Below are 21,223 nucleotides of genomic sequence, written 5' to 3'. Positions count from 1 at the left end.
TAACCTTTTTTCAAGATGTATTTTTGCGTTGGGACATATTAATTTATATAACGGGTTTTGCCCTTACCCACCGTATATAAAAGCTGATAAACACTGTATGCCCAGTGCTAATCCGAGAACTTGCAAACGATTCACAGGCTTACTTGGGTGGGACTCGAGCCCACGACCTCCTGCTTACCGGTGCAGACATCTTAACCACTCGACCACCAAGCTTGCCGGGGTTGGTTGCCCGGTCCGAGTCAGGTGAAGCAATAACTTAATACCGAAGTGAATACGTCACGCGCGTAATTAGTGTGTAAAAGGCATTAGCGCGCGAGAACCAGCGCGTCAAGCAACAAGCACGCGTACTGCACTGTACTTTCTGGTTCACAGTGACGCCACACTTCGGTACCCTATAGGGTGCACTGAACCAATTCAAGCTCCATTGAAAATAGTGTAAAATCAACCAAGTTTGGAGCCCCATGGCAGGCAACTGAAGTCCCTGAGGCCTCTCAAACAAAAAACAATGTGTTGTTTGGTCCTTTAGGTTTCATTTGATTTTCAATTTTTAGTAGGTTAACCAATGAATTTTTTAATTATCCGCCCAAAACAAACTCACCCCCCAAAAAGTGAATGTTGCCAAGCCCTCCCAGCGGCCATTTTTCAAATGACATCCCTCACCTTCCTTGGGCTCTTCTGACTAATTTTCAATCCCATTTTTTGTCTGCTTTGCCCCCAGACGGGTGCCCCTGAATCTGCAGAGATGATCCTGGGCCATACTGACACAATCCCACCATTTCTTGGCCCAAACAGACCCCCCCTTTTTTTAAAAACAATCTCTGGGGGTACTTTTTGTGCGCCTCCGCCTGGCGGAGAATTTTCCTTGAATTGGGTCACCGCACCCCTATAGGTTATTTATGTCTGTCTTTCTTTTGCCGATTGGGGGTGCACTTCAGCGAGGAGCTCGGGTGCATTCCACCAAATGGTTGTATTGCGTGCGAGCTCATTAATATTTTGTGATCCCACGAGGTTTTCACAATAAGACAGACCATAATCAGGAGGCTTCATAGAAATATTTTTAATCCCGAATTTAGGACTGATAGTCTCCAGTTCAAGGTATTTCTTTCACAAAAGCCCGAAATTATGGACCTATTTTGGATAGAGGCGGGCGGTTACATTCAGAAATGAGAGCTTAATTTTATTGCTGTTTTGGGGGTATCTTCGTTCAAAGGCGAATAAAAAAACATTCGTGGCGAACCCCATTGAAACAAAAAATTGAAACCAAAAAAAAATTGAAACAAAAAATTATCTTCTGGCCATTACCTTGAATTTCCAGTGAAAAAACGGACGTCAACCTCTTCACGGGAGTCAACAGGCGGCGCTATTTCGGTCCGATTTTTCACTATTTTCTATGGGCGCGTATTTGGTGTAGTGCAACCCTCGGGGTGCAGAGCACTAATTCAAGTGAAAGTTTCTGACCAGCTCATTAGCATTAAAAGTGCCTCCCACAGTTTTGAAAAAAGGAGATTGTTTGGCCCCAAAATGATGAGATTGTGTAAATCCTTGCCAGGATCAATTCCCTGGGTCTTTGAGCTTTCATATGAGAGCAGAATGGCTAAAAACTACTGTTGAAAAAATGGTCCTATGTGCCGAGAGGTTGAAAAATGGCTTTAATCAGACTTCGGAAAAATCACTTTTTTGGGGGGGGGTTGATTTTGTTTTGCGAGAATAATTAAAAATTTAATTGGTTAACCCACAAAAAATGAAAAGAAATTGAAAGATAAGTGACCAGACAAGAATTTCATTTGTGTTTCAGAAATCTCAGGGATGTTGGCGTGCATGTTATTGGGCGCTGAACAATGCTGATTTTACACTGTTTTCAATGGGGCTTGAATTAGTGGACTGTACCCCCCTCGGGGAGGATTATGGAGACGCTTGGGTCTAGCCTTTAGTCCAGGCGCGTTTGACGGCCATATAGACTTGAATGAAGTCGGACTTACGTTGCTCTTCCCCAGTCAGCCCTTCCGCCTGTACTCTGTATCCAAAGCATAAACAAAGACGTGACAGGCATCTCGACTTGAGTCAAGTCTAACATCCATCTCGAAAGGCGCCCTTGTCGCCATATGTGGTTCCCAGGCGCGCCTTGATTAAAGACTAGCAGAAATCTGCAACGGACATGACGGACCCTTGAGAAACGTGTTTGCTTCGTGCACGTAACTCAGGCTCAGTAGGTAAGGTTCCCACAATATTCACACGTGACTTTTTTCCCAAATCCTCATCTGATCATTTTATTGAAATTATTAGAAGAAATTTAAGGGGAGATTTTACTCAGTTCAACAATTCACTACCATAAATGATCAAAGCATGGAGCTAGCTGTCGAAAACGGGTGTCGGTCACTTCGCCCCATTTCCACTTCGCCCCATTTCCACTTCGCCCCTACCAGCCCCACTAGTACTAGTGTGGTACGGACTCTCATTCCCGATCCATCCTTAGCCACACATCGTAATTTCATTATGACTGACGTCCAGAATATAAGACATGTTTACAAACTGACCAAAAATTTGGTTTAGATTTGTTCTTAATCTTGGTTTACAAATGTACATGTACCTTGCTGAAGAACGCGTTTACAAGTTCTCTGTGAGTGTGACCCTACATATATCTTTCCTTCTGGGGGGTTAAGGAATTTCAGAATGATCCACAAATTACAAAATTGATGAAAATACACTGAGCGACAACGTTACTTTAGCAGACGTAATTCATCTGTGCTCGAGTTGCAAAATGCACGCACGAACAGGAATCCAAGCTGTGTGCACTCACTACGCATGTGCAATTTGAAGGTCTGTTGCACGCCAGTGTAAAATCACCTTTGCAGTATTTGCGATAAGGCTTATGCCACAACAATTTGAACTGACAACTGTAACGTGCATGACCGTATAGTAACCAGGTCCCTAATTTCATCTAATCCCTAATTTGTCCCTAATGTGGACATCCGGGAGTTTTGCAAAATGGTGTGTAGGCTTGTGCGGTAATCCCGGTTCCGAGTGGAACTGCAGTTCCACAAAAAAATTGGAATTGGCGGCTCTGGTTTTGTGAAGATCTGAGTACCTACCATTGGCGGTTCCACATTCAAAGAGCCGACTCCAAACATCAAATCCAAGTCCCAGTCACGCCTTTGCACCTGTGACTACTCCAAACATCCAATTCGAGTCACCGCCACTCCCGCATACATGTACGTGTGTAGTATGCTGTACATTTAGCAGGGCACCCTTCCACACAAGGGAAAATGAGTACGCTAATGAACTGTAAAATACCCTTGTTTCATGGTACCAAACCACATTAGTTATTGCATGTGTGGTGCAGCGGAGCTTTGACGGCTGGAAGCCATGAAGCTCGAAGACTGTTTTACATGTGGCTGTGACTTCAACATTGGTGAGTTTTGCCTGGTACTTGCAAGTGATGTGTTGTATTACATGAATGACACCAGGCAAAATCGTCGTGTGGTTAAGAAATAGCCTAGCCATTGCCCAAAGTCATGCACCTGCGAGGGTCTCAGTTCTCAACTTCTCACTTCAGAGCTGGTTCCATGCATGGAACAGGGCAGTGGCATAGCTTACAAGATAGTGGACATATCAGAGTTTTTGATGCACTCACTGTGGAGGTATGACAAATTTATGCATGGTCCATGGCCATTTACGATACATTGGCACATGTTCAATAAGTACACGTGATCCAGTCCATACATGAAGTTCCACGGCATGGTCGACGATTCCATAAGTGTTATTGGTAAAGTTCCATGTACTTGCAATGGTGAATTGGTTGTTGCTCCTGAAGATTAAAGTCTTTTTGTACATGTACGTAGAGTGGAAAATAGTGCAGGAGGAAGCAGTACTAAGTTGTATCATGGTTGTACATACATGTTGCAGATTTATTCCAGCCATGACTAGACTGTGTTGATGAAAAGGCAAGAACATTTCTACAGTACACAAATGACTGGGTTGAAAAACAAAATTGTGGTGGTTTATTTCATGGGTCAGATGGGGTTTATCTATTATTCCGAGCCATGGAGAGAGAGACCCGTGAATATTTAACCATGAATAATCTGATTGGCACATGTTCAATAAGTACACGTGATCCAGTCCATACATGAAGTTCCACGGCATGGTCGACGATTCCATAAGTGTTATTGGTAAAGTTCCATGTACTTGCAATGGTGAATTGGTTGTTGCTCCTGAAGATTAAAGTCTTTTTGTACATGTACGTAGAGTGGAAAATAGTGCAGGAGGAAGCAGTACTAAGTTGTATCATGGTTGTACATACATGTTGCAGATTTATTCCAGCCATGACTAGTCTACGAAGAGAAAAAAATAAAATTCCAAATACCGTCTGTGGATAATCTTAAAGCCCACGAAAGGCCAAAAGCCAGTCTGTTGTGCTATTGGTGAGTGCAGTGGCGATGACACCGGTGTGATGTGTGCGCCATGGCAGCGACAGATTTTTAATGTCTTTTGTTTTTCTTTATATTTTTGGGAGCCGGTTCTAACTCGCAATCGCGATCCTTAGCGGGAGCCGGAGCCGGCTCTGAGAATTCTGGAACCGCCCAACACTAATGGTGTGTAGCAACCACATCGCGCCGATGAAAACAACTGCAATGACCGTGCGCGTACATAGTGACAGGCTGGTACATACTGACAGGCCTCTGACAGGCTGGTGCACACTTACGAGACATGTAAGAAGACACCCAAGGGTAAGGTTACTGAAGCAGAGACAACAGATGTAGCATCAGCTTCCCCCAAAAGAAAAAATCTTGAAAACCTCCAAAGCCTAGTAAGTTTTGTATTATTTCTTTACAGGCCTAAATCTTCATTTTCACTACAAAAGCATGTTGGGAAATTTTAGAAAAACAAATCTGTATTTCAGTCACGATTTCTACAAAAATCATGTATAAAGCCACCTACCTGTACCACATTCAGTGCTATTTAACAATTACATGACTTGTTCCCAAAACTTATTTGAAACAGCTGTCATATATCCTGAAGCAAGGTACTGTGAAGCCGATACACGTCAATCCACCACTACTTTTAGAGTGGCCTGCATCAGCTGCAGCAACACCCAGTCTGCCTTGGAATCTACATGTACCCAACTGCTGTCTGTATGCTGACTCTGGTTGCGAATCTGATTTCTAAGAAAGACACTCAAGAATTTCAGGAGTTCTGCATGGCTACAATTGGTGGACAGCTGGAGATACAAAATTTCTTAAACCTGAAGGCATCAGGACTCTTTGGAAAGGTTTTCATAAGTAGACTTGAGATGAATGAGAAGTGGATTGAACTTTTGCAAGCCTTAGGATTGCATGAAAAGGGACAGCATGTCTTCCTTGTTTGCCAATATTTATTACAGGCAGTTCTACAGGTTGTGACTTAAGACAAACACAGCAAAGATTATAAACCCATTGATGACCCAGCTGAAGGTGAAATAAAGTCTGAGAGTTTAAGTCCCCAGGAGGAACAGGTTTTGAGATACAGTGTATGTATCTGGATACATTCCATTTTCTTTGTATAGACAATTACATGTAAGTATACAAAAAAGTGACACAGCCGTGATATTCTGTAAATATCTTACATGCAAATCCTGGAAAGTAGACTGTGTTGATGAAAAGGCAAGAACATTTCTACAGTACACAAATGACTGGGTTGAAAAACAAAATTGTGGTGGTTTATTTCATGGGTCAGATGGGGTTTATCTATTATTCCGAGCCATGGAGAGAGAGACCCGTGAATATTTAACCATGAATAATCTGATGACGTTTCAAGGATGTAATATACCAGCAATCCTCTTGAGTAACATTACAAGTAATCCTCAGGGTTAAACTTACAGTGTAGGCTAACACACGGAAAAATAAATGGTGACACTTCAGTGACCTTACTAAACATGACTGAAAAAGTATAGGCCTGTGGTCTTTCCAATGTATGAAAGAATAAAGTAAATGAAGCAAATTTAAACACTGAAAGCTAAATCTCAATTATTAAGTTCCATGGTTATTCAATTTGACATGAAGGGGTTCTCATCAGTCCAATACTGAAACGAATGTAAAAATATTCTTCCATAGAATTTTTCTGTTTGTTGGCAGAGGCCCGGGTTACATACATGTAGTTGCTACCGTATTTATCCTCGGCTCTCACAAGCTACCAGGGATCTTGTTACAATTTTGGATGTCTTTAATTTAACCACTATTAAGGCGTTTCTTTTGAAAATACTGGGTTTTACAGAATTCCGTTGTGTACATGTACATAAAAAGATTCATACAGTAAAAGTGGAGGTACATAAAACTCGGCCTTTTTTTATTCAGAATAGCAGATTTAGCAGAGACCTTGGTACCATGGTTTCATTTAAAACCCTTAAACGCAACCAATTGTATACAATAAAAGTAGTTGACATAAAGTTCTGAAGATGAATTCATGGTATTCCTTTGATATGACCAAGCAGTAAAGTGTTCGAAAATCATATTACATTTTACAGGCATCGTTTACAACAACAGTGAATGCCAGATTGCATCAACCAAAACGGTAAACCTCTAAAAGGGGCGGTTCCATTGAGACGTTTGGGAAAATCTTTAAACCGATTTGGACCTTTTTTTTGTGTTGGGTATTTAGAATGTTTCATGGGCCCAGTGAGAGGGGGTAATAATTATGGCAAGTGCTTTGATCTACAAGTTAGTTAAAGGTGCTAATAAAAAATAATTGTTATTATTTAAACGTGTAAACGTCCCATCCAGAGGTGGTGGGTTCGAGTTCCACAAGGGTAAGGTTGTGAGTTTTTTCGCAAGCGCTCAGACAAACATGTTGGTGTAAGGGCAAAACCTGTTATTACGAATTAACATCTCCCCAGTGCTAAGTACACTTACTGTACAAGTATTTCTTGCGAGAGTGTAAATGAAGGGTTAAATTGATTATAATGTACATTGCTTGCATTACTGCAACAGACTTTGTATATGGTTTGTTCATCATCAATCTGCTGGTCTGTGTCAATATACAGATATTTGATTTAATTGAAGGGGGAATATTGGACTACATGTAGTAAATTTTTCGAATTGACACGGCCCTAAAAGCAGTGGGAAGTAAGTGTAAAATAAAAGCTAAAAAGAATTTGGATCAGTTTTAAGTTACATTGTATCTGTGAAAAAACACTGTTCTTCACATGAAAAATGTCACTGATAAATACTAACAAATGTCAAAACAAATAGAATACATATAGCAGTTTTTGCAGTCGACCATTTCTGATTTGTATGCCATTTTGTGATTGTCACTTTTTATCTATTTTTTCTTAGGTATTAAAAACTGTGAAGAAACAGGTTACGTGAACTTTAAGCTCTACCACAGATCTGTTGATGCTGCACCATGGACGCAGATTTGTATGATGAGTTTGGTAATTATATTGGACCTGAGCTTGATAGTGATTCAGAAGATGAGGAATCAGAAGAGGAAGGTCCTGAACCACAGTTGGAAATTGTAAGTGCCTTGGTGATAGTCAGATTATGCTACACATGTACATTGCTCTTTCAGGCCATTGTCTTGCAATATTCATCACTATTCTTTTTAGGGATGGAAAAAAGTGAGTTGCACAGTATGTATATGTCAGGGGTCACTCCATTTGAAATCACATGAAAATCAGGAAAAGTCCCCTGTGACTTGACCAAGATTAGCCTAAGTACATGTAGTGCACAAATTCCTAAAATTACCTTTGACATACCCAATGAAGGGAAAGAAAATTCTGGCTTGATTTTGTATCTGTAGCCACAGAATGTATGAGTGGAGTGCTACATTTGGTACTATACCCATAAATCATTGTAAATTGCTTGGTTTTGTTGATAGCATAATTTGAAGGCCTTTGTATTTTCTATTAAGCTTGAAATTGGGTAAAAGGCTAAATTTGCCGGACATGTTCCTGTATTAATAGTAATTTTAGTTTCTAGGAGTAGGAAAATGATAACCTTTGACTCTTGAAATCATGGGCCCCTAGATTCATTTGTTTTTGTATGTTGATATTCTTTTCAACATATCTTTTTAATAAGCAAGGTATTTTCAAATTCTTTTTGCATGACCTCAAGTATACCGAGTACATGCAGGTACATGTATTGTATGCGGGCTGTTTGAAAAATTTTGAGTCATGATGATGTCAGCAAAAAGTATGATGTTCGAAACACGCACACACACTAAACAAAGTCTGATCAAAAAGAAATTCATGGGGAACATGTAGGTAGAACTTCTACTCTAGATCATATTTATGAAGTTCGTTATGATGACATCGTCATATGATATACCGGTATTATTCAATTCTTTAATATTTAGTAAAATATCCATTGACTTTGTACACAGACTTCTAGGTGTGACTTTGGTCACTTTGCAGTCTTTTGCCTTTATCAAAGTTGCACCAAGGAATGACCTTTATGTGTAGATTGATCTGGTACAGTTACATGTACATGTACTGTACATTGTGATGGCATCAACAGAGGTTGCATGATATTCCTTCCAAGTTGAATTCTTTGCTGGCCATTATCTCCAGAGCCATAAGTCCCACTGAAATGAAATGGCATGGACTCAAACGAGTATGTATGTCACTGCCGTAAAATATATCCCCCATTTTTTTTTATTTAAAGAAGGTTTAGTAATATTAATTTCTCATTAATATTCATGTTCATGGTTCAATCATAATCGTCTGTTGACAAAATAGATATTTTGAGTACGGACCGTTAGCATCATTCCAATGCTAGCTGGATCCGAGAGAACACCTTCAAACTTTCTTTTCCCATATTCATCGTTCAGGTAAATCATTTCATTTATTATACTTTAATTATTGATATTAATCAGTGCTCATTACTTTGATTATGCTACATGTATATTTGCCATCTTTAGGATTACAGATCTAAATGGTGTAATTTAAAAAGATTGTTGTATACGTTTTTGTGACAGTCTGTATGAAGCCAGTGCCACAATTCTTAAAGATTCTGAAATATTTTTCTTACACTTGAAGTATACTTGACAGGGATCTGCCGCTGCCGGTCGGCACCGGTCGGGACCGACCGGCACGCAGAATTGCCGACCGCCACAATCTGCCAAATCAACTTTTCTGACCGGCACGTTTTCCCGATAAGAACCCAAATAAAATAGCATCTTGGTCGAGGGATCGATCGTGAAGATATGAAGATCGTGAAGAAACCGTAAAATTTCTTCGTAAATTTCACTTTGCACTGCCATGCATATCGTCTGCGCACCCACGTACGTGCATATGCAACATATCTGGACCAAATATTAACATGAACCAATAGGAGGCTTTGGTACGCGCAATGCACGTGTACATAGTGCGTACCAAATCTTTCCATTGGTTGGAAGGCCACACATAGGCTTGCATATGCAACGCTCTCAGTGCGCGAAGATCGGAAAACCCCCTCTCCATGATGTACAGCGTTGTTTGTCCAGTCCCGCATTTTACCCAGTTTCACAACTTGAAAAGAAAATTTGGCTTAACTTTCGAAAGACAAAATTGCAAATGACCCCATTCACACTTCGTTTAAACACTTAAAAATCTGGCAGAAAAACAATTTTACATGTACTTGCAAAACTGACAATCGACCGTGACTGTTTTTCGCCGCGCCGACCACGGTTAGCAACATTCGGTGCATGTATTTTCTGCTCGATGTTACATAAAACGATCACTGCGATCGTTTTTTAAACCAACGATCGCACCGCATTCGTTAATTGTTGTTTATCCCACGGTGAAAATATTAACTCCGCAATTTTTTTATTCAAAAGTAACAGCATGATTTTGCCTTTTCCGTAAACGAGTTCCATATGGCAAGATACACGCGCTCAGTATGCACGTGACACATGGCCAGATGTGTCAGAAAAGCAAATGGCCAATCTACATTATGTTCATGTAGACTTTAAAATGACTGTTCAGAAAATCCCTGCACACATTTATGAATGTCGTTATCCCATATGCATACTGTACGAACTTTTGTACAAAGAAAATAAGGAAAATATTCCGCCAAGATTTTGCATGTTTCGCCTTATTTTCAACACACAAAAAAATGAAAAATGATTTGAATAGCAATAACAAATTATGGGCATCATAGAGAAATTAATTCAATATTTAAGGGATTTACAGAATAAAATCAATATTTATTTCTACACTTTTTTTTCTAATTCAATTGCCCGTCTAAAATTATCACCTCATCTTAGTTGACCAAAATTACAAATTTTCAATTGTTTAATTAAATTTCAGAAATTTCAGACATGAGATCCCTAATTCTAGGCTGTGTATACACAGCTGAAAACACCCAGAAAGTGCTGTTTCCGGCCATCTGGGGGCTTTTAGATTCCAAAAATTTTCTGGTACGCTCCGCGCCAACCAATGGTGGCGCTCCGCTTAGATAGTCCTGCCGGCACTAAAATCATCCTGGGCAGAACCCTGACTTGAAGTACAGTATGTATTTTCTGTGTTCACGAGTCTAATTTGAGGTTGTTTTGCTGGTAGTTGAAGCGTGATTGAGACAGTTTGTGGAGGTTTTTGCCCTCATTCATGCCATTACATCAGCACAAAAAAATGGACCCCCCAAAATTTTCCGACCTACCGACCCTAGGCATGTACATGCAATCGGAGGACGAACCCTTTTTGGGGGGGCTTACCTCATTCCACTGCTTGCTGGAATTGAGGGAACACCTTCAAACTGTATCCTTTCCCGTATTCATCTTTCAGAATAAACCAGCAAGAACTTGAGAAGTTGAATCCTGTAACCAGTTTTTAAAGGGCTCTCGCTACACCGAGGGTCACATATACATGTACATTACCGCTGGGCGATTATCTTGATTAATCGCAATTAGTTCCTCCTGCTCGTTTCACGACTCATGGATTTGCAACTAATCGATTAATCGCGCCAGCACGATTACATGTAGTAACTGTAGAGAAATGCGAGTAGTGATTGTTATGGAGTACCGATTACGTTACACACCCTACCACATTGTACATGATCATGATCCAGGGCACACCTGCTTTATTTCGGCAGTCTCCACTGACAGACTTGTGGTCGACTGGGTTGGCGGCAGTTCGGTTCAACGAACTTTAGCCTTTCCTACAATTAACCTTAGTCCAAAAATGTAGCAAGAGTTGCCAACTGCAAGTATCCAAGGCTTCTGTATCCACAGCCTTACTGCCCCATCCACAAAAATTTGGAAGTTCCTTTGTTTCATAATTTTTTTCCACACATAGTGAAGGGTTTGTAGAATAACTAGCTTGGTAGGTTCGATGAGTAATGCCTCAACTGTCATACTTCATGTTCATGAAACAATTTTTCTCCTTGTGAAATTCTGATTTCCAGTATTGTTTACCTTATTTTGTATAATTTATAATGATTAGTTCATTCTATCTACCGTAATGCAATTGAACTCAAAACACTTGTAAAAAAACACATTTTACACAAATGAGAATTTCCCGAGGTAATGGTTGAATGTGATCACGTACTGCACTGGCAGACCTCAAAAGTTCAGACAGAATGCCCTTTGAGACAGACGGGCACCGAAACCCAACCACGTGGCCGCATTGCATGCACTGTGCAGCCCCAATCTTTGAAAGTGTGCCAGATACCTGCCCAGTATAGCAGTGCAAAAATGACGTCCGGGAGACTGTGGCTGCAATCATTGGCCAGTAATCCGTCCATCGGTTCGTGATGAATTATTCATATTGCCTCACATGCTTAAACAATGAATGAATTCTGAACAACAATGTCTGTGGGCTATACCAGGGAGGTTATTTAGAACTTCTTAATGTGAGAAATTGGAATAAAAGTAACTGAGTAATCAGATTTTTTCCCACGTTTAAAGGCAAGAACTATTCTATTCAAACAGTTTCAGACAAGCTAGGAGCTTTTTTATTTTGAAACTGAAGGAATCTGCAATGTGTATTAGAGCTTCCACAACAAAGATTCATTAAAATTGTCCTATACACGTTCAGAATGGAATCGGCGGCCAGGCATCCTGTTTTTTATGGTGGACTGCAGCTCCGTCGCAGGCCTCAAAGTCTTTTTTTTTACCTGACTTTGAAGTTGTTAATGCCATAGGAAGTCTGACAGTGCCACAAAATATCAAGTTAGATGCAAAAGAGCCAAACATTACAGTACTTCAAATTAATTAAAATGCTTCAGGCTTACAATAAGGGATTTGTTTTATAGACGAAGCCTCAGACAGAGACGAAGTTGAAAAATGGCCTTTAGTCACATGTAGTCGTCATATGTACTCGGAACCAACTGGAGCTCAAGCTGCAACCGTTCCAGCATAACCTGTATATAATCGTGATAATTTTATAGCAGCTACGTAGAATACTGCCACTGGCTTTCCAGATTTCAGAATTAATGAAAATACATAAAAGCAGAAACACAGAAAAACAAACTTGCCCTGGTACTTGCTGCTGCATAGTGTGCATTATACTTGTGCAGAATTTCTGCAATGAAACTGATGAAAGCACCATATTCACGTGTTGACACCATGTCTCGGAATTTTTGCCACTACTCGTGATTAATCGCGATTAGTTCGTGTGTGATTAATCAATTAGTAAAATTCACTATTCACCCAGTAGTAATGTACATGTATGTGAAATTTGGGATGAAGTCAATTTTGTGGTCACCAACAGCTGTTTCTAAGGCCCTTTCATACAAGTGCTGAAACACGGATCCCTTGTGATGAAATTGCACAGATATACATGTACATGTAGTACTATGTGAAAGTGTATCCCTCTCACCAAATTGCAAGGGTCCCTGTGTGTTTGTTGCACAATCCAGACCTCCACAATTTTGCAGGGATGTGAAATCCTTGTGATTATTACGGAGACTGGTCAAGTGAGTGCAAAGCGTGCGATTTTTGTAAAGATTGTGTGTGCGGAAGTTCATTACGCATGTATTTGTACACCTTTGCTTTTGCTGTCATCATAGATTCACGAATCTATCTTCAGGCCTTCTGGTTCCACGTATGCTTTATTACAGATTTTTATATTCGATCCAGATCTAGTGTATGAAGTTTAGCTGTATTGTCCAGAGCTATAAATACCAAGGCAAATTGCACTTTATTTCCCTCAAAAAAATTCCTTCGGAGTCACAAATAAGAAAAAAATGAAAAACAAAATATTCTCTTCACAGCATTTCTGGGGATTGTTGTAATCTTCTGTTTTATATATTTCAGACACCAAAGTTGTAAGGCACAATACTGGCACTGGCAACAAGGCCATTAAACCAGCACTGAAAGTCATGCTGCTAATGTGTCAGTCCGTGAGTCCGATGAAAGAAAAATGCCCAAGATTGCTTGTGAAAGAGAGATACAAAATCTAGAAGATAGACAGGTTCAAAGCTAAGGCAGCCTCTGACAGGCAAATCACATTTTGCCGTATCGGAATTCGTACACAAATGTTTGAGGAAACTTGATAAAAAAGCATTCACGTACCAGTATATAATGGCTAGAAAATTGCTGGTGCTCTATACTCCAATCATTCAAAGAATTTTGCTGTACCGGTGATGCAACAGTCAGTACTGCAAAATGAGGGATGTTTGCTAACATGCTGCATTATACTGTGTGAAAGCTTGCGATGAAATGGCAGGTGACCCTTGCAACAGACACACAGCGGCAAACATCACAGACGTGTGTTTCCAGCAGTTCAGATATTGTCTCAGGGACCTTCTGGCTTATAGTACAGTACAGGAGCATGGAGGACAGCGCTTATGGTAAAGGCTAGGGAAACTGCCGATCTGTCTGTGGCTGAACCCTCAGAGCCACCAAGGTTGCAACCCTTAACACTTGCAAACTAAGCTAAATTTCTATTTAAAAAAGTTTTGAGAGGACACAATCCTTTCTCACATGGTCGAAATACTCGCAGAGAGATGGAGGGTCCCTGGACGTACATGTACACAGGAAAATCTGAACATCTAGAGCACTCTGGCATGTCTGCCAATTTACATGTTGGTTCACCGAGCCACAAAGGTTATGGATTTTACTTCCTTGAAAACTGACATTAGATTTCTAGAATACGCTTTACTACATGTACTTGCAAAAACTGTGTTTTATGGACACAGTCCTTTCTCCCATGGTCTGGATAGATGAATAGAGGTCTTTTGGACTTACACAGTAAAATTAAAGCACTCTTGCATTTACATGTTGGCATAATGGGAAAATGCATATCAAAATCTGCCCCCCTCCCCCGCACTCGTCCTATAGCCAGTCCCCTCACCAACCAGAGCTACTGAAACCATACAGAACTGATCTAATTTTTCTTTTACTTTATACATGTACCTTAGACTTATTTTCCTCTTGTTTCAGTTTTCAATGGGTTTTGTTAATGAGCACTTTGTTTTTGCTGCCTTTACCCACTTGTAATGACTCTTACAATATCTGTACACACCACACAAAAATCAATGCTTATTTTAATAAGACTGTGGTATTCCCCGAGGCCAAGCCTGTGTCTGGTCTCAAGTAAATCCCGCACTCTTTTGGTGGCCTACGTGAGCAAGTGGCAGCAGCAGAATCTGATGTTCATGTACATGTGGGACGGTGGGCCCGACAGTCATTGAACATCCGGCAAGCCCTGCCCGGTTACAGAGGCCCCGGACATCACCACCGCCTACATCAGCATCACATTTTAGCCACGAAATGTCAGCTGCGTGGTCACATTCCCAGCCATTTGTTGCAGGTCAGATGCAGCTGTTTTAACCTCGTCCTCATCCAAGGGCCAGTCCAAACGACCCTTGCCAGTTTGGGTGCAAGCATGCTGAGTTTCAATGATGTTTTATGAGCTCCTATGAGCTGTCCTCATTTTATCATATCTCATCCGGGGCATTCTTCACACTTTACAAAGACTGACGCCGCAGTTGCCCCTCTAGATCATGGGGCCGCTTCTCCACATCACTCTGACGACTGCCATGACCGCCCCAGCTGTTCTACCGCATGGACTTTCCTGTGCGATTCTTGCTCCCATTTATGGTTTTGCTTTCCCTTGTTGGATCGACACCGAAGTCAAACTCTTCTCTTGAGTGGTCCCTGCGACGTATTGGAATCGTTACTGTTCCGGATCTCCTTCTTGGGCATCTTTTTCTTCTCATCCATCCACTGATGAGGATAGCCTCTCTAGTTTGCAGTGGGCTAATCTATCATTACATGTCTTACGACCTCGTTGGCCAGTGTGCCTCTCCCACTTTTTCTATTGGGGCCTACATAAAGTGACACTAAGTGTGTACTCGAAGTAGTACTAGCTCATATTTTGGGCCATTTTGAATGTTTGGCACTTTGTGTTATCATCATGGTGGTTCATTGTGCAGACCTGCATGAACCTTCAGGGTGCACACGTATGACATTTGGTCACTACCATTCATTCCATTCACGTCTGGTTTTCCTTTGCATTGCATTCCTTTTTTGCGATGGTGAAAATGTGTTTGCTTTCAGTCCTACTTCAAATTGTATCCTTGCCGGTTAACCCTGACCCCTGGCATATTGCCTGAGACAGTGGACTCAGCGCTGCAATATTTTACCTAGTAAGTTGAGGCCGAAGGACCTTGCCCTACCAATTCTTACTTCTGGGCGGGGCTCCTCCATTGTCTTATCTTTTGTCTTTTGTGGCTTCATGAAACAATGGGTCTCTTTACTCATTTACGTCACAGCGCTACATTTTCCCACGAAGTGGTATTTTTTAGCTCTGGTCAGGTAAGGGTTCAAGACAGACCCTCTGGTACAAAGTTTTCCAACCGGATTCCTGTGTGTGCTTGGCGACTTGACATGTGCAGACCGTGTTTTGAGTGTAAATTGGTTGGGTGTTCTCAGTGTGCCTTGCGCACGTGCCCTTGAGGTGCTTTTCCATTTGTATGATTGGGTGGATTGTGTGTTGGTGTGTTTCACTGTCACAGATAGAGTGATCAACCCCATTAACATAATGCATGTGTGCATTGCGTTGGGCCGTTGGGGTCACTCCGGGAGTGATTTCGTCGGACACACAGCACGTGGCGCAAGTGTTGATGCATATATGGAAAGGTGCCAATAACTTGCACACCTGCGCAATGAGTTAGGATTGCCTTTTTCATTGACAGCCAAACAACAAAAGAACGCACCATCTTTGTTCTCGCTTGGAACAGATATTACTGAACTCGTTGAAGCTCTAGTCCCTGTACCACCACGCCTTCCAAAGAAGAATTGGATAGACTTTGGGTATGCGCCACCTGGACAGTGTATTTTTTGAACAAGATACATGTACATGTAGTGTCAGTACACTACACTGTTCATGTCGCAGTAGTGCATAGTACTGGACCTGCAGCATTCCTGATTGGTTACCGTTTGTTGTTCACTAAATATCAGCACAGTGGGGTGGCCGCCACTGTACGTTAGGTACCCTCTTTGATATCCAGGTTTTGTTATGTGCATCTTACCGCACATCTTAAATACATCCACGTTGCACGAAAATTTGTACAGATTTATTTACAGACCTTGCTCTCTTTTTCTGTGTTCATGATTTTAATTCGAGGTTGTTTTCCATTTACACATAGTTCGGCAAGCGTGTTCCCACAAATTTCCTTAGCACAGCTCAAGGTTTTTTGTCTGCTTCACTGGTTTTATCAAGTGATAATACACTATGTATGACCTTTGTTGACCACTTTCCCCATGGTTTCCCATCGTGATTACATGTATCTGACTAGCGTTTTGTGCATAGTGGCGTAAGTTGTGTATAATTCTTAGGAATTGTCGACTGTATGTTTACGTTGCATAAGGCAAGTTTTTGGTCACCTTATGGTGATCTTTGGTAGCCTTTGTCCCATTTTATGTTGTTCATTCCACAAAACATACACACACAAAATACATGTAGCACAGCTACATGTACATGCAGTTTGGGGGCCTTGTGGTCAGTAATGGATACAACAGTGCCCTTACAACACCACATAGTAACAGGCACAGTCACTTTTTTTACTGATTTACTTATTGTACAACCATTCAGTATAATTATTACAGGGCTTATTATAAATAAGCAGTACAATAAAATAAAAAGGGGCTGCAATTTCAAAGTTAATAGCACCCTCTTGGAATTGAAGGACGAACACACTTTGTAAATTAATTTGTCTACAACACACATTTTCAAAACGGCCTGGGTGCCTTTTCAGTTGGCCTTCACTCCCCTCCCTATTTTTTGAGAGGTTGTATTTGAGGCCAAGTGGCCTTTGCCCATCTGCGGCTGATGGTTGTAGCCTGTTGTTCCCTTTGATAACAAGTACCATCAGACCATGCTGCATGAGCCCCACTGTCTCTAGACTGCAGACAGGCTGGACTTCTATCATTCTGCCAACGCTTCGCTCTTCAAGCCACTCACCTGACAATTTTGCTCAATGACAGTGAGAGGTCAGTGCATTCAATTATGACTGGACAGGAGTCATCCCAACACCTCCCCACTAGTCTTATTGATTGAACAGGTACTTCCAGTAGCTCTTGAGAGACAGAATTATCCAAAATGGTCTCTTTGCCTCATTTTGGCCACAGCAGCTTTGGTTCCTTTGCTTCCTGGACCTTCTTATTCATTCTTCAGTCAGGCTCCTCAACTTCCAAGACCTGACTCAACCCAGGTCTCCAGTTGCGCATCTGGATCCAGCCTCCCTTCATTTGTGTACTTGGATGCTGTCACAGTCTCCCTCAGAGAAGTTGACCTTTGGCAAGTACATACAGCCTGGGCAGCCCAACACAGCTTATGGTGACTGACTTCTCCACTTTACAAAGTGGTACAAGATGCTGGCTATCGATCCCATTCTCTGTCTTCTTCTTTGGCTTACCTCTGGTCTTCAGATCATCGACATGTATTTCTTCAAGCATTTTGGGATCAAGTTATTATTCTATCATTGCTTCTCCAGCCTCCCGTTGCACCAGCAGAGGCTTCTGCTGTTCATCAGCCTACCATTAAAATGGTATTTCTGATGGCTGCTGGAACAACTCGACGAGGAGGCCAACTCTGTGCCTGGTCCACAGAACCAGGCCACTTGTGCCATGAACCCAACGGCGTATGCCTCATTCCACACATAGGGTCTCTGACCACGAAGCATTCAACCGATTCTTTCCCTCAAATGTTTTTGTCCCAAGTTTGACAGCAATTTCAACAATGACAGAGGATTTATGGTGGTGCCCCATACAAGCTTCCACATACTTCTTTGCTCGTGTGCAGCCATTATGAGGTGATGTCAAGAAGTTGTTCATTATGACCATCCAGCTTCATCACCTGGCCTCTGTGACTACGATCGTTCATTGAAGATTGAAGGCAAGTCCTCCCAATATTGAGGAAGCCCATGAGACATGCAGCACCTCGACATCTTGGTCCCACCAGCTTGGAGTTTCAGGTATAATGAAAACAGGCTGCTGGAAGAATCTCATCACCTTCTTCATGCTACCTGAAGGATGTGGTTCAAATGGAGGGTCCCATGAGCAGGAAAGCCGTCAAACAGGTTGGCTGATCAGCAGCCCATACAACCCGAAACGCTACCATTTCTCACAACTAGATGGGCAGCTCTCTGGTTTGTGTAACCAACCTTTTCATATTGCCATGGGCTTAGTTTAGACTCTGCAAACAGAGTTGAGTTGTTTTCTGTAATGGAATTCCCAAAATCCAAGGGGATTTTCCATTCTAGTAAGAAAACACTCACCTCTGTTTGCCATCCCTCCCCGTACAAAACAAAACACAAAATGGGAGAGAGATCTAAAAAAAAAAACTCCCTAGGACGAGTCTTAGTGCTACCTGGCCTTTTGTATGGGGAACATGCAGTGGGGGCAGAGGGTGTGGCTTGGGTGACTTTTTCAGCGAGGTTTGTTGCGCATGCGCATTGAAATGCAAATGTAGGTGAACAGAGGTGAGTGTAAAACTAAAATGGAAAATCCCCTTTGATTTTGGGGAAGTTTCCAAGTTATTGTCGGCCGACCATTGCGAGAAAAGAACAAGATTTCTGTTTTTCTCGAAAACAGCTCTAGTCTGGGTGGAAATATTTTACAGATTGACCAAGGCTGTTATTTACTTTCTTTCAAGTAAGATTTTCAAGGATTGTTTGGCTGTTTCATTTTTATGATTTTACATGTATCAATGGTATAACCTACATGTATGTGTGGCTTTAACAAGAATTTACTTCACTTACTGGGTATTTTGTTCAGCCTGGTGGTGATGGTAAATTATAACAATTTACTATGTGTATCATCACCAGGTCAGTTTACATCTACGACATAGTGGAAACAGGGATACATCCAATTATAGCTACTTATTCTTTAGGTTAGAGCCTGTGTACTATTACTAGTCCTTATCGGTTAATTCAGGAGGAGGATGAAGATGAACAAGTGGAGGCAGGGGACATATCCCAGGCTGTTGTGCTTCATGAAGACAAAAAGTACTATCCAACAGCTGAGGAAGTGTATGGACCTGATGTCGAGACCATTATACATGAAGAAGATACTCAGCCACTCACAGGTGAGGCAGGCTAAAATTAAGCCATGTTTTCAACTAATTTAGTTTTTACTGGTACAATGTTATTCCAACTTGTTGAGACCCATTTTTTGTCAAAAAACGCCAAAGGTATATGTGATTCACTGTAAGATGCCGTACAGTCTTGGAATTATTTTGAAATGCCCAGGAAATTTTGCAAGGAATTTCCAGCAGTTTGGATGTTGGAAAAGTGAAACTTACCAGAATTGTCTTTTCCTTGTGACTGAGGAGTCATTCCTTTCATCTTCTTCACCCATTGGTTCATATATCATGGATACGCAAGATTGGAGCTGATCTGCCCCAGTAATTGGTTGGACAGTTTCAGGCAGCTACATGCTACATGTATTTCTTGTCAATAGTTTGTCAGTGCCGCTTTGATCTTGAAAGTGCTGGGAAAAGGAACATTTTATTGTCCCTTTCCAGAGTTTAGCTCATTGAAAAGGATGGTGTCAGAGAGGCAGTTATTATCCTCACAACATGTCCTAACCTCCTTAGTGGATGTGCTGTATGATGGACTTTATATGCTGTGCTTCAGCTTTTGGATGGTGATGCAATGTTCCCTTCTAATGTTGAGAGTGGTTTTTTAGTTTCATCTGCAAGTGTTTTAAGTTTCTTGATATCCGACTGAAACAGAGTCCAAGTCTCCCAAACATGGAAGAGGTTGGAGATGGTGGTTCAGGTCACGATTGGTAGAAATACAAAATGAGAGGCCCATATCCCATTCTTAACATCTTCCATATTTGGTTGATTCCACAATAAAAAGTCAAACCTTTCTTGAACTTGGCATTGTTGTGTGTTTTACATGTACATTTACAGATGAGAGATATTCTACAACTGTGAAAATTTCTCAGTTGCGTGGCATTATGAAACCGACACTATGTGCATGACTTGCCGCAGTTTGTGAATGTATAGGCTGTGATACCAAAGGACTTTGTTAGCACATGAAAGACATGTGAGTCAGTAATACCTTTTTATGTGTGTTATGGTTTTTATGATTTGCATCTTTGTTTTGTTTTTTATCAGATCCCATCATTGCACCAGTGAAACAAAAAAAGTTTACAATGACAGAACAAGATCTTCCATTGACAACGTATGACATGGAGTAAGTGATTTTCAATTGAAGTATTTTGTAAATACTGTCAGTCATCATTTGAAATCTTTATTTACTGCTGATTGCAGTAAAACATTAAATCAAAGTGTGGTGGCGTAACTTTTTGGTGTAATTTTTCTGCTTAAAAGGAATCTGAACACTTCCAAACTTAGGGCCAGTTCATACATGAATTCGTGGAATCAGCACATTGAAATGGAAATTACTGCTTAAAACGGAACTTGCAAAATTTCTGTGAATCCGCATAGATGCCTTGAGACAAAGCTAGAACCACATGGCAAAACGATGAAATCGTGGTACCAAAATGGAAGACTTATTACATATTTCTTGAATTAAACAAAACCCGGTAAGCTTGGTGTATCATACATGTAGTTAAATGGGCCCTCGGAAGTGTTCGATGAAGGGCTACGTTTTCAGTCACATACTTGCATTTCAAGGCACAGATTTAATGTTAAATTTCTCAATTTTGTCAAACCACTGCTAAATAAAATGGCGGGACGATGGCTAACTTTAACATATTGTGATCGACTGCTGCATGCAAGACCTACATGTACTCTATGACTTCACTGTACACTGTACTTGTATTTAAATGTAATTTGAGTTTATACATGAGTGATACA

General features: G+C 41.1%; 1 protein-coding gene and 1 pseudogene across 2 annotated transcripts in view; both read left to right on the top strand.

Moving 5' to 3' along the window:
• The first annotated feature begins 2,061 nt into the window (after window positions 1-2,061).
• Window positions 2,062-21,223, top strand: part of eftud2 (elongation factor Tu GTP binding domain containing 2) — a 70,433-nt gene continuing 51,271 nt past the window's right edge. The window contains exons 1-4 of the mRNA XM_022254130.2: window positions 2,062-2,210; window positions 7,305-7,485; window positions 19,330-19,480; window positions 20,519-20,597. Coding sequence (XP_022109822.2) covers window positions 7,375-7,485; window positions 19,330-19,480; window positions 20,519-20,597 — 341 coding nt within the window. The 5' untranslated portion in view covers window positions 2,062-2,210; window positions 7,305-7,374. The remainder of the gene's footprint in view (window positions 2,211-7,304; window positions 7,486-19,329; window positions 19,481-20,518; window positions 20,598-21,223) is intronic.
• Window positions 4,434-7,289, top strand: LOC147796309 (uncharacterized; annotated as a pseudogene). The gene is made up of 3 exons (XR_015428205.1): window positions 4,434-4,442; window positions 4,673-4,804; window positions 4,999-7,289. The product of XR_015428205.1 is annotated as an uncharacterized LOC147796309 (transcript).

The sequence above is a fragment of the Acanthaster planci genome, linkage group LG17, assembly GCF_054643075.1.
Source record: "Acanthaster planci isolate LZ-2023a linkage group LG17, COTS_SCS, whole genome shotgun sequence".
Taxonomy (NCBI): Eukaryota; Metazoa; Echinodermata; class Asteroidea; order Valvatida; family Acanthasteridae; genus Acanthaster; species Acanthaster planci.
Note: the sequence above shows the minus strand (reverse complement) of the source record. Positions and strands in the feature narration are given on the sequence as shown.